The 17,062-nt window shown below is 43.7% G+C and overlaps 1 protein-coding gene across 1 annotated transcript in view; it reads left to right on the forward strand.

The window, feature by feature from the left end:
- The window catches only part of dnah2 (dynein, axonemal, heavy chain 2), a 208,028-nt gene that overhangs the window by 163,832 nt on the left and 27,134 nt on the right, over positions 1 to 17,062 (forward strand). The window contains exons 59-75 of the mRNA XM_066680491.1: positions 1,789 to 1,921; positions 4,385 to 4,524; positions 4,709 to 4,919; positions 5,556 to 5,672; positions 6,119 to 6,260; positions 6,643 to 6,812; positions 6,972 to 7,088; positions 8,992 to 9,156; positions 9,579 to 9,704; positions 9,858 to 10,006; positions 10,335 to 10,401; positions 11,601 to 11,751; positions 11,869 to 12,017; positions 13,088 to 13,221; positions 13,484 to 13,628; positions 13,823 to 14,149; positions 14,770 to 14,956. Coding sequence (XP_066536588.1) covers positions 1,789 to 1,921; positions 4,385 to 4,524; positions 4,709 to 4,919; positions 5,556 to 5,672; positions 6,119 to 6,260; positions 6,643 to 6,812; positions 6,972 to 7,088; positions 8,992 to 9,156; positions 9,579 to 9,704; positions 9,858 to 10,006; positions 10,335 to 10,401; positions 11,601 to 11,751; positions 11,869 to 12,017; positions 13,088 to 13,221; positions 13,484 to 13,628; positions 13,823 to 14,149; positions 14,770 to 14,956 — 2,630 coding nt within the window. The remainder of the gene's footprint in view (positions 1 to 1,788; positions 1,922 to 4,384; positions 4,525 to 4,708; positions 4,920 to 5,555; positions 5,673 to 6,118; positions 6,261 to 6,642; positions 6,813 to 6,971; positions 7,089 to 8,991; positions 9,157 to 9,578; positions 9,705 to 9,857; positions 10,007 to 10,334; positions 10,402 to 11,600; positions 11,752 to 11,868; positions 12,018 to 13,087; positions 13,222 to 13,483; positions 13,629 to 13,822; positions 14,150 to 14,769; positions 14,957 to 17,062) is intronic.

The raw sequence follows: 17,062 nt of genomic DNA on the forward strand, positions 1-17,062 counted from the left end.
AATAACCAACATTATTCATGACAATAGCCTAGCAATAAGCTAAACTCAAATGTAGAGGTACCGTTATTCTTGTAAATGTGATCGAAGTCGAACTCGAATTCATCCGACACTATAAACCTCCGTAATGCAGCTACGTAGCCGAGTATAATCTGAGCACCGAGTTTAGCGAGTCAAGCTAACGTTAACTAACACCAACTAAAACAGGCGAAGTGAGTGTCCTTACCCTGTTTACCTCCATGTTACAGAGGCTCTTGAACACCTTTCGTTGGTGTCCTTACATGCCCATATTGTTGGAAAAGCGCCAGTGAAATGAGCTAACAATAACGGAGTGAGCGGATGGTCCTTTCCAAAGTGCCCGTTTAAAGTGGACAAATTTAGTCCATTTTCTGGATATTTTGGGATCTTTGGGTCATTTGTTCACAGATGTCCCACTGTACATTGAATGATTGCAGCCAAAAACAACACACCTTTTCCTCATTTTGCATTAAATTAAGTGCAGCTTCTAGAGTGTTGTCCACCGTCTACGTCACAGGCAAGACGCCTATTAGAGTTTCCCAACACCGTTGGGGGGGGGGGGGGGGGGCAACGGTCTTTTAAACCTTATTCCTTGAATTAGTAAGAAATAACATGTTTTCTGACTCTCAATAAACACAAGTTAGGAACTCAAAATCCACTGTATTTATTTGTTTGACACTTTCATAGAGCTGCTGCTTAGCCTTTAAGCATATCATGATATGAATCATATTTCTTACTTATTTTGTGTAGACAATATAACATTAGGAAAATTAAAACATCTAAAAGGCAGATTACTTTTTGAACTTTGACTACATGGAATAAACTGATTTAATAGACCACATTGTAAGCATTGGCTAATTAGCCAGGTAACCGTCAGAACTCACCTACTGATGACAACAGCAATGAGGTGTATTGTTGTTGTTGTTGTTGCTGAGAGTTTGGTCATGACTGTACCTCAGCTACTGAAACCTAAACGTAGAGGGAATTTGAAGAGAGCCCTCTGGCATCATATTATTTCATTTGTTCCAAAATTTCACAGTGCAAAAACTCACTCACTCCATACACTGACATTCAGTTCCTCTGAGACTGGTAGAGCTAGCCTCTCACAAAATGAAAGCAATTTACTGAGCCAGACACAGAGCAACTTCGAGCTCACCTGTCACCCTGAGATCTACATCAATAGTCTGTCTGAGTGCCATGACCTTCCCTTCTGATCTCCTTACTACATACTGTCTTAACCTGGATTTTATCTTCATCAGAGTCTCTCTCTCTCCCTCACTGTGATTATGCATCTGATAGTTTGACTAGCATACAAATACGCCTGCAAATTGTTCTCTAATCAGTCCTTTGCATCCCTTGTCAGTGGAACGGAGTGCCATGTGTCAGGTGACCCTTGGGCCATACCTAATTAAAGTATTTGAATCAAGCTGTGGGCTCACTCTGATTGGCCTTGCTGGTAATTGGTGGATTTATTGCCATGGTAGTGCTTTAATGGCTGTGATTGGCCAAAGGGCAGCATAATTGTCCCTGACAAATCAACCTACGCCCAAATGATGACCTGTACGTGAAGCGGTGGACCTTGTGTGTGCATATGCTCTGTATGTCTGTGAGGTAATTATCTGAAGTGAGTTTACCACCACCGGGCCACTGCAAACAATCAACAGCAAAAATGTTCTGAAAGCAGCATTGAATTTATCGTAGTGTAAAATGTCTTTATTCTGTCAGGCATGTACTACCAATTCATATATGTCCTTCACTCTGTTTGTGTCCTAGGAATCGTATTCGTCAGTACCCTGCTCTGGTTAACTGCACTACGTTAGACTGGTTCTCTGAGTGGCCACGGGATGCTTTGCTTGAAGTGGCAGAGAGATACCTAGATGGCCTCAGCCTGGGGAATGTGGAAGGGGTGAGAAGGGGCAAAGGGGCATACACACATTCACTCACAACTATAGACTTTAAAAACCTACAGGAAGTGTATTCAGTGTGACTTTTTAACCAGAGTAACAGCACAATGGTAATAATTTAATGCTCATAAAATTAAGTACGGGCGGCACGGTGGAGCAGCATGTAGTGTCGCAGTCACACAGCTCCAGGGACCTGGAGGTTGTGGGTTCGATTCCCGCTCCGGGTGACTGTCTGTGAGGAGTGTGGTGTGTTCTCCCTGTGTCTACATGGGTTTCCTCTGGGTGACTGTCTGAGGAGTGTGGTGTGTTCTCCCTTTGTCTGCGTGGGTTTCCTCTGGGTGACTGTGAGGAGTGTGGTGTGTTCTCTCTGTGTCTGCATGGGTTTCCTCCGGGTGACTGTCTGTGAGGAGTGTGGTGTGTTCTCCCTGTGTCTGTGTGGGTTTCCTCCGGGTGACTGTCTGTGAGGAGTGTGGTGTGTTCTCTCTGTGTCTGCGTGGGTTTCCTCCGGGTGACTGTCTGTGAGGAGTGTGGTGTGTTCTCTCTGTGTCTGCATGGGTTTCCTCCGGGTGACTGTCTGTGAGGAGTTGGTGTGTTCTCCCTGTGTCTGCGTGGGTTTCCTCTGGGTACTCTGGTTCCCTACCACAGTCCAGAAACACACGTTGGTAGGTGGATTGGGAACTCAAAAGTGTCTGTAGGTGCGAGTGTGTGAGTGAATGTGTGAGTGTGTGTGTTGCCCTGTGAAGGACTGGCGCCCCCTCCAGGGTGTATTCCCACCTTGCGCCCAATGATTCCAGGTAGGCTCTGGACCCACCACGACCCTGAACTGGATAAGGGCTACAGATAATGAATGAATGAATGTCATTTCAGAGGGATTTTCACTTAAAGCAAAACTTTTAATAGTGTTGTAAACAATTTGTGGTACTGAAACACATCATCTGCATTAAATTTGAGCATCTTTTGTTTTAGAATGAATGATGAGGTTCATTTTTGTTTTTTGCTGCTGTGTTGTGGTCTTTCAGGGACAGGTCATGGTCATTGTACAATTAACATTCCCCTTATTGAAGCCTGCACAGTTAGGATCTGCTCTCTTCCTCATTTTGGTCTTATTGTGCAAAAAGGTTTCATAATAATAGTCTTTTATAGTCTAGTGTGCAAAGCTGCATAAAATACAGCAGAATTAATATTCGTTTATATTTGTTTTATATATTCGTGTTTTTGCCTTTTGTTTAAAACTTTTCATTTTATTATTGTTTTGAAATATGTCCATGGACCTTACCTTCTCAAGCTTGTAAGTGTTTTGTCCCCTGGAAACAAACAGTATTGATGTTCCTTGAAGCACTAATGCGAGCTTGTTTCAACAGTGTTGTCCTCGAGTTGGTTAAGGACACTGACTATTTTAGGCTGCTGAGTGGCCAAAAGATACTGCTGATTAAATAATGTGATTTTTATAGGACAGCACATAATTCTTGGTCTGGGCTTATGTCCAGATCTCCGTTTTCCACTTTGTCTTTGTCTGTTCTTTGACAGAAATAATGCTTAAACAATGTTCCTGAAAGTACTAGTCTAGAATCAGTTTCATACATAAATAATTGAAGTGGAAAATTTGAAGTTTCCATCTGATACCATCCATTATCTGTAAGCGCTTATCCAGTTGCGGTGGGTCCAGAGCCTACCTGGAATCACTGGGCGCAAGGTGGGAATACACCCTGGAGAGGGCGCCAGTCCTTCGCAGGGCGACACACACACTCACAAATTCACTCACACCTATGGACACTTTTGAGTCGCCAGTCCACCTACCAACGTGTGTTTTTGAGAGGAAACCCACGCAGACACAGGGAGAACACCCACACTCCTCACAGACAGTCACCCGGAGGAAACCCACGCAGACACAGGAAGAACACACCACACTCCTCACAGACAGTCACCTGGAGGAAATCTACACAGACACAGAGAGAACACACCACACTCCTCACAGACAGTCACCCGGAGGAAACCAACACAGACACAGGGAGAACACACCACACTCCTCACAGACAGTCACCCGGAGGAAACCCACGCAGACACAGGGAGAACACACCACACTCCTCACAGACAGTCACCTGGAGGAAACCTACGCAGACACAGAGAGAACACTACGCTCCTCAGAGACAGTCACCCGGAGGAACCCCACGCAGACACAGGGAGAACACACCACACTCTTCACAGACAGTCACCTGGAGGAAACCCACGCAGACACAGAGAGAACACACCACACTCCTCACAGACAGTCACCCGGAGCAGGAATGGAACCCACAACCTCCAGGTCCCTGGAGCTGTGTGACTGCGACACTAGATCAGACACATACGAGATCAGTTAATAAAAGGGGATACAATAAAGCAACAAAAGCACTACTTTAAGGTTAAATTTCATATTTGTAGAAGAGGGGTTGTATTTGACAGAATGAGTGGTTTTGCTTGTTCTGCAGGTCCAGACCAAAGTGGCCAGTATCTTTGTGACCATGCACCAGTCAGTGGCTCAGTTCTCTCAGAGGATGATGCTGGAGCTGAAGAGGCACAACTATGTCACACCAACCAACTACTTGGAGCTGGTGTCTGGATATAAGAAGTACTCTTCTTTCTTCATCAATTTTCATCCCACAGTGTTTGTCTTTTGACATAACCTCAGTATGAAGACCTCCATTGTCCATGTTTTCTCTTTCTCTCTCTCTCTCTCACACACACACTCACATTCTCTCTTTCTTTCTTTCTTTCTTTCTGTCTTTCTTTCTCTCTCTGTCTCTCTCTGCTAGGTTGTTAGCCGAGAAACACAGTGAGCTTGGTGAGCAGGTGTCAAAGCTAAGGAACGGCTTATTCAAGATTGATGAGACACGCAGTAAAGTGGAGGCCATGTCTGTGGAACTGGAAGACGCCAAGAAGAAAGTGGCGGAATTCCAGAAGCAATGTGAGGAATACCTGGTCATCATTGTACAGCAGAAGAGAGAGGCAGATGAGCAGCAGAAGGTGATTGCCAAGGAGAATTAAATATTATATATGTGTGGGTGGGCATGGGTTCAGTAAAATTCAGCGTGTCTCATTATTTACATTGTAGTTAATCTATTTATGAAATGACAGCAGTTTTATACAAGTTTGATGTATGTACGGGCAGCACGGTGGCGCAGCGGGTAGGTGTCGCAATCACACAAGTCCAGGGACTTGTGGGTTCGATTCCCGCTCCTGGTGACTGTCTGTGAGGAGTGTGGTGTGTTCTCCCTGTGTCTGCGTGGGTTTCCTCCGGGTGAGGAGTGTGGTGTGTTCTCCCTGTGTCCGCGTGGGTTGCCTCCGGGTGCTCCGGTTTCCTCCCACAGTCCAAAAACACACGTTGGTAGGTGGATTAGCGACTCGAAAGTGTCCTAAGGTGTATGTGTGTGTGTGTCTGTGTTGCCCTGTGAAGGACTGGCGCCCCCTCCAGGGTGTATTCCCACCTTGCGCCCAATGATTCCAGGTAGACTCTGGACCCACCACGACCCTGAACTGGATAAGGGTTACAGATAATGAATGAATGAATGAATGATGTATGTACACACTGCTTGTACCTTTATAGGATAGCCCTACTATGTTTCACAATATATGTGTGTCTGTTTGGCTTGGTGTTTGTAGGCTGTGAGTGCACACAGTGAGAAGATTGGAGCAGAGGAGAGTAAATGCAAGGAGATGGCTGAGAACGCTCAGAGAGATCTGGATGAAGCCCTACCTGCACTAGAAGAGGCCATGAAGGTCACCCTGTTTTCTACTTATCTATGTTTCTGAACCTTCACAAGACCTGTTCTCTACTAAGGTCTGCTGCTCTTTTTTTAAACAAAATAAGGAGTAGTGTTAATATGCAAACGTGTGTTCATAATGCAGAGTAGCTTGATCCTGAACTTACTTCATGTGACGAAACAACAGAAGCTAAACGATCCTGAACACTTCATTTCCATGAATAATCTGAATGGGTGACGCGTCAGACCACAGCACACATTTCCACCGCCCATTTCAGATGAGCTCTTGCCAAGAGCAGGCGGCAGTGTTATGGCTTGTGCTATGCAACACAGTTATGGACGTACAATTACAGATTTCTTTTTTGTAAATGGATCCAACAAGGACTGTGTATTTTTGATGAGGCGTCTAAAAACTGGATAATTGCATTAACGCCTTAAGAAGTGTTCTTTCATTCTGTGCAGGCCCTGGAGTCCCTGAATAAGAAGGATATGACTGAGATCAAATCTTATGGCCGACCGCCAGCGCTAGTAGAGACGGTGATGCAGGCGGTTATGATCCTGAGGGGTTGTGACCCCACCTGGGCTGAAGCTAAGAGACAGCTGGGTGAGAGACAGAGAGAAAGCCAACTTATATTGGTTTGTCATTGGATAACGGAGAGCCCGGTGAACCTGATGGACCCCAAACTGCACAGAATTACATGCATTAAGAGTCTTAATTAAACCGGTCCATCATATTGATTAGTAAAGACTTGAAATTCTCCTCAAAGGAAAGTCACATTTTTTTTTAACTTTGGAGAGAAACTGTAAAAGTGATAGAGGTGAGAACATAGATGGAAATGGGGGAGAATTAAGTGAATCAACATATTTAAAGTACAGTTTTAACGCATATCAATAGAATTGACAGGAGCCAAAGAACTGAGGAAACTTAAACAGAAGTGCTAGCCTTGTCTTAATATATGTTCTGCCTGTGTGTGTGTGTGAGACAGGTGAAGCAAACTTCATTAAGCAGCTGGTGCACTTTGATAAGGATAACATATCAGACCGTGTGCTGAAGAAGATTGGCCAGTACTGCACACAGCCTGACTTCCAACCGGAGATCATTGGCAGAGTCTCATTAGCTGCCAAGTCCCTCTGCATGTGGGTCAGAGCCATGGAGGTAAGGGCCAGTAAACACAAACACACACACACACACAAGTGGACAGTTAATTATACAGTCATAACTGCACTCTACATATTTATACCCATATACCATTGGTCTTTCTGAACTACATGACCTTTGAACTTAATCTAACTTTAAAAGGGTGACACTTTTCAGGTGTACGGGCGCATCTATCGAGTGGTAGAGCCAAAGCGAGCTAGACTGCACGGAGCAATGACTCAGCTGGCTGAGAAACAGGCCGCCCTGGCAGAGGCCCAGGCCAAACTTCGAGAGGTCAGTACATGTTAAATAGAACCACAAGTTGAAATCAGTACATACATTTATCAGAATCTGCTCACAGTGGGCTCCTGAAATGAGCTCGGAAATAACTCAGTACGTGTGCAGGGCTGGACTTAGTCACACACATTCTGTGTCTGCCATGCTGGAGGTTGCCAAACATATCCCGGTCCAATTGAAGGAATGGTGTCAAAGCATAATTAACTCTTTTAGCCCCAGAGTGACACTAGCTGCCCCTACGCCACGAGTAAAATCAGCTGTTTGTTACAGAGATTTTGTTAAATGCATTTGATGCCTCACACATCAGTGGAGTGCTAAACAGTTTATACGCAACTGAGCATGTGCCAAGGTGATGTAAACGTTTAATAAACAGAAAGTGAATACAACTTACACAGATAAGAAAAGAACTAGACACTACAGCTCAAACGTAGGGGTACACCTTAACAATAACACAAACACAATATACCTTTCAACAGTGAAGGCCAAGCTAGTAACAGAGAGAGGGCTTATATAGGTCACTGCTGCCAGGTGCAGGTCATGGCTAATGGACACACAAAGGGACAGAAAACCAAAACAGAATCACACAAGCAAGAAATAACAGTACATCCAGCCAATTGGCTCAATCGAGTTTTTGGTTTTCATTTGCTAATGAATTAAGCTTATTTTGCATATTTTATTTAATCAGTGTAATTACATAAAACCAATAGCCAATTAAAATGACACTACCTTTCATTTTGCCTATTCCCGTGGAAGCACTATACTTCTACTGCACTCTATAAAAATTGCCTATGACGAATCTGTGTAGTCTCTGAATACGTTTAAAGCAGTTCATATTTTTTTAACATTGTGTTTATGCAGTTTAATGTTTAATTTAATATTAATGTTATGCATTGTATTACTTCCCAGTTTCATAAATAATCTTGATTCAGACACAATAGATGTGCAATACGTGAGAATTGGCAAACAGATACGGGTCTATTCTGAGCTTAAAAATGAATAAAATAGAAGTATTTATTAATTCATTTATTCGCTTCATCATGATCAAAGTCACAGTGGGTCTGGAGCCCACCTAGAATTTCTGGGCACAAGGCAGGGAAACATCTTGGACAGGGTGTCAGTCCACCAAAAACATTTTTGAAACTATACATTAAATATGGGTGTGAAAAAAAATGTGTCCATTCAGTGTGTCACTCAAAATACACTACACAAGGTATTTCACTAAACATTCATTCATTCATTATCTGTAATCCTTATCCAGTTCAGGGTCGCGGTGGGTCCAGAGCCTACCTGGAATCATTGGGAGCAAGGTGGGAATACACCCTGGAGGGGGCGCTAGTCCTTCACAGGGCAACACACACATTCACACCTAAGGACACTTTTGAGTCGCCAATCCACCTACCAACCTGTGTTTTTGGACTGTGGGAGGAAACCGGAGCACCCGGAGGAAACCCACGCAGACACAGGGAGAACACACCACACTCCTCACAGACAGTCATGTTTGTGTGTGTTGCCCTGTGATGGACTGGTGCCCCCTCCAGGGTGTATTCCCACCCACGCAGACACAGGGAGAACACACCACACTCCTCACAGACAGTCACTCGGAGGAAACCCACGCAGACACAGGGAGAACACACCACACTCCTCACAGACAGTCACTCGGAGGAAACCCACGCAGACACAGGGAGAACACACCACACTCCTCACAGACAGTCACTCGGAGGAAACCCACGCAGACACAAGGAGAACACACCACACTCCTCACAGACAGTCACTCGGAGCGGCAATCGAACCCACAACCTCCAGGTCCCTGGAGCTGTGTCACTGCGACACCTACCTGCTGCACCACCGTGCCGCCCATTTCACTAAACACTTTTAAAGTATTGTGTGTGTGTGTGAATAGGTGGCTGAAAAACTAGACCAGTTGAAGAAGCAGTATGATGAGAAGCTGACTCAGAAGGAGGAGTTAAGAAAAAAGTCTGAAGATATGGAACTCAAACTAGACAGAGCGGGTAAACTGGTGTCAGGACTTGCTGGAGAGAGGGTCCGCTGGGAGGAGACGGTGGAGGTTCATACACACATGCATTTACATTAACACATACATTTAAAATGCTCTGCACCCTGCTGTGAACGCTCCCAAACACTAATTAATGAAAATGCTGTATTTAAGAGGCGTGATTGTATTTAAACGATGTCATTAGAGATGAACCTGAATAAATAGTATGTAATTCTACATTGTGTGTAATTGTAGACCAATCAGGCGCTGTTTATTTGCATTATTTTAAACAGCCACTGCAGCATTACCATCCTTGAGTCTATTAGTTATTATAAAGATATTGCCTCTGTGATGGGTTCCTTTTATTGTGTACCTTGCAAAAATCACGTCCTGTTTATTATTGTATTTAAAAGGAGACCTCGTGCCTTTCACACAGCATGGCGACATATTATGGCTCAAATATTGCAAAAGATTGCCTTTGTGTCTGTATGTAGGGTCTGGAGAAAGACATGGGCTACCTGGTGGGAGACTGTTTGCTGGCTGCTGGGTTTCTCTCCTACATGGGCCCGTTCCTCTCCAACTATAGAGAAAATCTGCTCAGCAGCATCTGGATGAAACAGGTACTTTTCCCTCTCCATCTACCTTCCTGCTTCCTTCTGTAGTTGTAGGTTTCTGTTGTGCCTGAGGTACATTTTAAAGTTTCTCCGGGAACTTTGGATAGATTCCTGCTCTTGTTTCTCACTTCGGTTTTTCCTTTCTCGTTGTCTCTGTAGTTCAAGGAGTTGGAGGTGCCGTGCTCCCCAGGCTTCAGTTTTGCCACGTTCCTCTCCAAAGCCACAGCAGTGCGTGACTGGAACATCCAGGGCCTCCCCTCAGACGCCTTCTCCACTGAGAATGGAGTCATCGTCACCCGTGGCAACCGGTCAGCCCTCTCTAGGCCAATCTCCTAACGCAATTTTGACAGACAGCCAGTCCCGTAGTGCTAATTAGAATAACGATGATATCTCATGAATAAGGATGACTAATGAATAGTGATAGTCAAGTAATTAGCTAAAGATAATATTAAGCCCTGCAATAGGAATGACCATTTATAGCCCATTGCTAATTTCCTCTCACAGAGACAGGAGCTCACAAGACTGGGTATTTTTGAGATTATGGATTATTATGAATTATTTGTGGATAATGTGACAGGCGTTTGCTGTAATGGCTAATGCGTCTGCCACTCTCTCTCTTTCTGTGTCCTTCCCCAGATGGCCATTAATGGTGGACCCTCAAGGACAAGCCCTAAAGTGGATTAAGAACATGGAGTCTAAAAGAGTGAATAATCACACACACACATAACACACATGTACACAAATACACACAATCTCCAAACCACCGTCTCGTCCCATTTTATAGACCCTGCTTAGGGAGGAAAGTTGGAGGTCTATAAAGAAACAGATGTAAAGTAAAATAATAATGTGTTGTAAAGGATTATAGCTGCTTGCATATTGTGAAAGAATAAACCACATCATTCTGCAAAAGCTTTATCAACAGAGCATCGCGTAAGCCAGTGCTCCTGTTTTAGAGCGAGTCGTGACACTCTGCGCAACCCACGGACTACTGTTTCCCTCTTCCCTTAATTAGTGTAGAACAAATGAAAGACGAAGGAATCTCTGGTGGATTGAAAACCGCATCATTTCTGTCACTCATGCATTCTCCTCACCTGCTTTCTTATCCTCTCTCTTTCTCTCTTTACACAGATGCTTCTATTAATACCCTCCCTCTTTCTCTCCGCGCTGCGGCAGCACCGTTGTTCATTTCCTCTTCTGAAGGGATATGGAGCCTCTTTGCTCAGGCTTTTTAAAAGCAAGAGCAAAACATGGCAGGTTTTTTTTTGATGGAGTATTTAGAGAAAAAAATGGCACTCGGGTTAGATTATCCGGGCTGTAACACAGGTTCAAAGACACCCTTATATACATGTGCACACACACTTAAACTTAGCCATGAAGCTCTAACCTGACCAGGTCAGTTGTGCTTTTTTTTTGTGGCTTTTGTATCTCAGCTTAGACTCATTTGCTGTAGAATTCTCCACACTCCTCTTCCTCCCCTTCTCTCTCCACTGCTTTCCTTTTCTCTCTATTGCCTCTCCTACTCTTCCTCCTCCCCCACCTTCTGCTTTCTCTCTCTGACCTTTTCCTCCTCTCTGCAGGTCCTTTCATGCTTTCATGTCTTGCTGGGGTGGCCAGTGCCATTCACACACTACAGCTAAATGCTGACATTTAGGAACAATCACGAAATGTCTTCCACTGACAGCACTGAAGCTTTCTCCTCCTTTTCCCCCACATTTTCTCCCTCTCTTTCTTTTTTATCCCAATCTCTACAATTTTCTCATTTCGTTTTTTCTCTGTTCTCTGTTCTGACTTTCTCTCACAGCGTTCTTGTCCTTGCTTTTCTCTCTTTTTCTTTATTTGAACACCCGCATCTGATTTCTCCATGTCCTTTTGAATCTCTCTCTCTCTCTCTCTCTCTCTCAGGGGTTGAAAGTGATTGACCTGCAAATGCCAGATTTCTTGAGGATTTTGGAGAATGCAATTCAGTTTGGTTCTCCAGTTCTTTTGCAGAATGTACAGGAAGAGCTGGATCCCTCTCTTGCTCCAATACTCAACAAGTCTCTTGCACATATAGGTCAGTCTAACTTACACAGACACACATTCCCGGCTCTAATGATCTGCCCATAATTTGTCATGTTTGTTAGGAACATGTAAATGTGTTTATGTATTTATATTTATTACGTGTACGCAGGTGGGAGGCTGATGTTAAAACTAGGGGATAAAGAAGTTGAATACAATCCAGACTTTCGATTCTACATCACCACTAAATTATCCAATCCACACTACACACCGGAGATCTCCACCAAAACCACCATTGTTAACTTTGCAGTGAAGGAACAGGTAGGTGTGATGTGCTGTTATAAAGGTTGGATTGTTTGTTTGATGTGTGTATTCTTGAATTATGGGATGTTGGTGGGGAGCTACTACGTTTTGACAGCTAGGATAGAAAATTGCTCATCAGCCGGTACTGCTACGTTAGGCTTGTGCTTTAATAGTTGCCTGCAATGAACAAAGAAAGACATCAGATAAACAATACTGCACTCCACAGTTGTTTCAGCCCACCTTTTCACTGTGTGAAAACAGCTCAACACTGTTAAGGATGTAAGGATGTAGGACTGTCATGAGGCTGTTACTGAAAGAAAGCTGAAGATTTGAAGTTGAACCAGCTTGTTGTGTTCTCAGAACGATAGACTGGCCACATCAGAACCCAGAACCTAGCATCACATTCATTCATTCATTCATTCATCCATCCATCCATCCATTATCTGTAACCGCTTATCCAATTTAGGGTCGCGTTGGGTCCAAAGCCTACCTGGAATCATTGGGCACAAGGCGGGAATACACCCTGGAGGGGGCGCCAATCCTTCACAGGGCAACACACACACACACACATTCACTCACACACTCACAACTATGGACACTTTTGAGTCGCCAATTCACCTACCAACGTGTGTTTTTGGACTGTGGGAGGAAACAGGAGCACCTGGAGGAAACCCACACAGACACAATGAGAACACACCACACCCTTCATAGACAGTCACTCATTGGAAACCCACACAGACACAGAGAGAACACACCACCCTCCTCACAGTCACCCGGAGGAAACCCACGCAGACACAGGGAAAACACAACACACTCCTCAAGGAATTTAATGCATAAAAACTAATTCTTAAGCTGTGAAATAACCACCCAGAACGTCTTCTCAGAGTTCAGCTTCCCTGTCTTAGTTTAGTAATAGGTGTGGTCCGTGTGCACAAAATAGCCATCTGAAAAGTGATGATTATGACATTCATATATGTAGTGTTCTACATTACAAAAATATATTACATTTTCAAAATGACAAAATGTAAGTCATATTTTACCTTTTTATTTCCCTCATATCCTTATTTTTTTTTTGTGTGTGTGTGTAGGGTTTGGAGGCTCAGCTGCTGGGTATAGTGGTGCGTAAGGAGCGTCCTGAGTTGGAGGAACAGAAAGACTCTTTGGTGATCAACATTGCCTCGGGCAAGAAGAAACTGCAGGAGCTAGAGGACGAGATTCTCCGGTGGGCTACACACACACACACACACACTCGCCCAGACGCACCACTCTCTATTAAACCTGCGCATAGCACTATACCCCATAGCACTATATTAACACCTTTTATTCAAGTGACATTTAGCAAAAATGTGACATTAACACATTTGCTAAATCCATCAGTCAGCTTTATCCTGCAGCAGCATATTTGCACTTGCCAAATCCCTCCTGAATTACACCCTTTTCTTACCTGAGTGTGTGTCTGTGTGTGTGTGTGTGTTCGCATGCAGCTTGCTGAACGAGGCGACTGGCTCACTACTGGATGACGTGCAGCTGGTGAACACACTCCAGACCTCCAAAGTCACGGCCACCAGCGTGTCCGAACAACTGGAGACCAGTGAACAGACAGAGATCAAAATCGATACCGCCAGAGAGGTGAGAGAGAGGAAGACAGGAAGAGGGAGAGGGAGAGAAAAAAAGGGTGCAGAAAGGGTTGCCACATTGGATTAAAGATTGGGGTCTTGAAGAGGGGATAAGGATAAAAGGATTTGAAGATGAGACCATCGATAGCAGTGAAGTGAAAGATAAAGGTATAGACATTTAAACCCTGTGTGTGTGTGTATTTGCAGGCCTATCGGCCTTGTGCCCAGCGTGCCTCCATCCTATTCTTCGTGCTAAATGATATGGGTCGTATAGACCCTATGTACCAGTTTTCGCTGGATGCCTACATAGATCTGTTTAACCAGAGCATCGAGAAGAGCCAGCGCAGTCAGAATCTGGACGACAGGATTGCAAACCTCAACGACTACCACACTTATGCAGTCTACAGGTACACGTGCCGAGGCCTGTTTGAGCGCCACAAGCTGCTGTTCAGTTTCCACATGTGTGTCAAGATCCTTGAAGCGGCCGGCAAACTCAACATGGACGAGTACAGCTTCTTTCTCAGAGGAGGGCTGGTGAGCACTCCCTCATTTTATTATGCCTTGTTTGATACTTTATTTCAGATAACTCTCCTCCGCTTGCCCCAAATACAGAGGCCTTGAAAAGAGTGAATATCACTCGTATCACCGATGTAGAGTGGACTAAAAGCCGATTCCTCTTTGCTGACCCTGGGCATGCAAGCTTTAAAAGATATAATACATTACTGTTCATCAGTCTAGCTACATATCCTGGAGAGGCCCACTGAAAGCTACTCTCATGCATTAGGAGCAGTTCAGGTCTTGTAAAGAATAACATGTAGCTCTTTGGGGTAACATTATATTTCAACCCGTGCAAAGCATGGCCTGTAAATAGTCTGCTTTGCTGTTTGTGCTCTCAGGGCTCCAAGGTTTTTCAAGGTTTCAGAGGGCTAAATCCGTTTACTTTTGTAGTTAGGAATTTAGGAGCTGGCTTCAAGTGTTACATGTGTTACATCATGCTTGGGGTATTTTTGCCAACCATTATTACATCATTCAAACCTTGTGTCTCTTTCTCATATTTTGCTGTTGTCTGACTTTTACATGTGCATCTCTGCTTTTTTCGGTCTTTCTGTGTGTGTGTGTGTGTGTGTGTGTGTGTGTGTGTTTGTTTATTGTAGGTCTTGGATAAAGAGGGGCAGATGGATAACCCATGCACTAGTTGGCTCGCTGATTCTAACTGGGACAACATAACTGAGCTGGACAAGCTGGCTAACTTCCACGGGCTCATGGCCTCCTTTGAGCAGTACCCAAGAGACTGGCACCTGTGGTACACTAGCTCAGAGCCAGAAAGTGCCCCTCTACCTGGTAATGAATGTGTGTGGGTGGGTGTGTGTGTTAGGGCTACGCGATATGGTTAACATTATTATTTTAAAAACCATTCAGCCATAAATAAAACTCATCTTTGCCTCAGACTTTTGAATCCCTTTAAGTCTGACGAAAGTTTGCTGTTCCTTTAGTGTCACAGAATATGTTTTTAAGTTAGAAAACACATCAACAGAAAGGAGAAAGTTATATCAAGAACTCTAAATAAACAACATCTCAATTGGGGGAAACAAAAACAATAGTTTTAAACATTTTTATATTTTTACACTCATAAAAGCATGAGATCACAAAGAAACACACTACCTTTATTCACTGTAACCACTGTTGACTTAAATGACTTAAACTGTAACGCATTATCATTATCATCATTATCTGTAACCCAGAACCAGGTGGGTCCAGAGCCTACCTGGAATCATTGGGTGCAAGGCGGGAATACACCCTGGAGGGGGCGCTAGTCCTTCACAGGGCAACGCAGACACACTCACTCACACATTCACACCTTTTGAGTTGCCAATCCACCTACCAGTGTGTGTTGTAGGACTGTGGAAGGAAACTGGTGCACCCGGAGGAAACCCACGCAGACACAGGGAGAACACACCACACTCCTCACAGACAGTCACCCGGAGGAAACCCACGCAGACACAGGGAGAACACACCACACTCCTCACAGACAGTCACCCGGAGGAAACCCACGCTGACACAGGGAGAACACACCACTCTCCTCACAGACAGTCACCCGAAGGAAACTCACGCAGACACAGGGAGAACACACCACACTCCTCACAGACAGTCACCCAAAGGAAACTCAGGCAGACACAGAGAGAACACACCACACTTTTCACAGACAATCACCCTGAGGAAACCCACGCAGACACAGGGAGAACACAACACACTCCTCACAGACAGTCACCCGGAGGAAACCCACGCAGACACAGAGAGAACACACCACACTCCTCACAGACAGTCACCCGGAGCAGGAATCGAGCCCACAACCTCCAGGACCCTGGAGCTGTGTGACTGCGACACCTACCTGCTGCACCACCATGCCGCCTTGTAACACATTCGATGAGTTGAAATTTAAATGAGTTTAAGTGGTCATCGCCAGACTTTTCTGAATTAATTTAATTCACTGAAAAATGTAATTCTGTGTTTTCCTTGGTAATATAAGACTGACAGAAACATGAACCAAGCATGTGGCTATTAACTTAACCCTGTAGTGATCTAAAGCATGGAGTAATATTATGTTAACGTAGGGCAGCATTTATTTTTACAAATAACAGTGTCTTATCAAGGTTTTAATATTTGTACATTTATAATTTATTTTTCATTTAATATAATTATATTATATATATTATATATTATATATTAAAATTTATTATAATTATATTCACTTAAATATAATCACAGGTGTTATCCATACTGAGAAACTGAAATAGTGTGATAGTGTGATACTGAGATACTGAAATAGTGTGATAGTGAGAAACTGAGATACTGAGAGAGCTTGCATTACATTCATTTGAAGTAGTTTAAAGCACAGTGAATCCTTGATTTGGAGTGCTTAAACACTGTCTGTATTATTTGATATGTGACTCATTTAAATGCCTTGATTCATTCAAATGCCTTTAAAAAGAACATGTTCACAGTACAATTAAAAACATGCAGCGATGATCGCTTAGAGCGCTCACTGGAATACTGCAGATCTTTAGTAGTTTTGCAATGTTCGAAATCATGATAACAGTTAACAAAACTACATTGTGCAGTGTGTGTGTGTGTGTGTGTGTGCATGTAAATGGGACTCTACTTATTGCACTTTAACTTTGTCAGTGTTATCTTACAGCAGGCACTTGATTTGTAAATCTTATTAAATTTTCTTATTCACATTTTTTGTCCCTTTGATTAATTTCTGTCTTCTGAATATTATTTGAATTGAAGATGAATATGTATTTGCCCCCTTTGTCTTTTCTTCACACCGTCTCTGTCTCTCTCTCTCTATCTGTCTCCTGTTTTCTCTCACTCTCTCTCTCTCTCTCACTGTGTGTGAAAATGTATTAAAGTCTAACTCTTTTTGTAGTGCTTGTCTGTCACTTC

This window comes from Hoplias malabaricus, chromosome 9 (assembly GCF_029633855.1).
Source record: "Hoplias malabaricus isolate fHopMal1 chromosome 9, fHopMal1.hap1, whole genome shotgun sequence".
Taxonomy (NCBI): domain Eukaryota; kingdom Metazoa; phylum Chordata; class Actinopteri; order Characiformes; family Erythrinidae; genus Hoplias; species Hoplias malabaricus.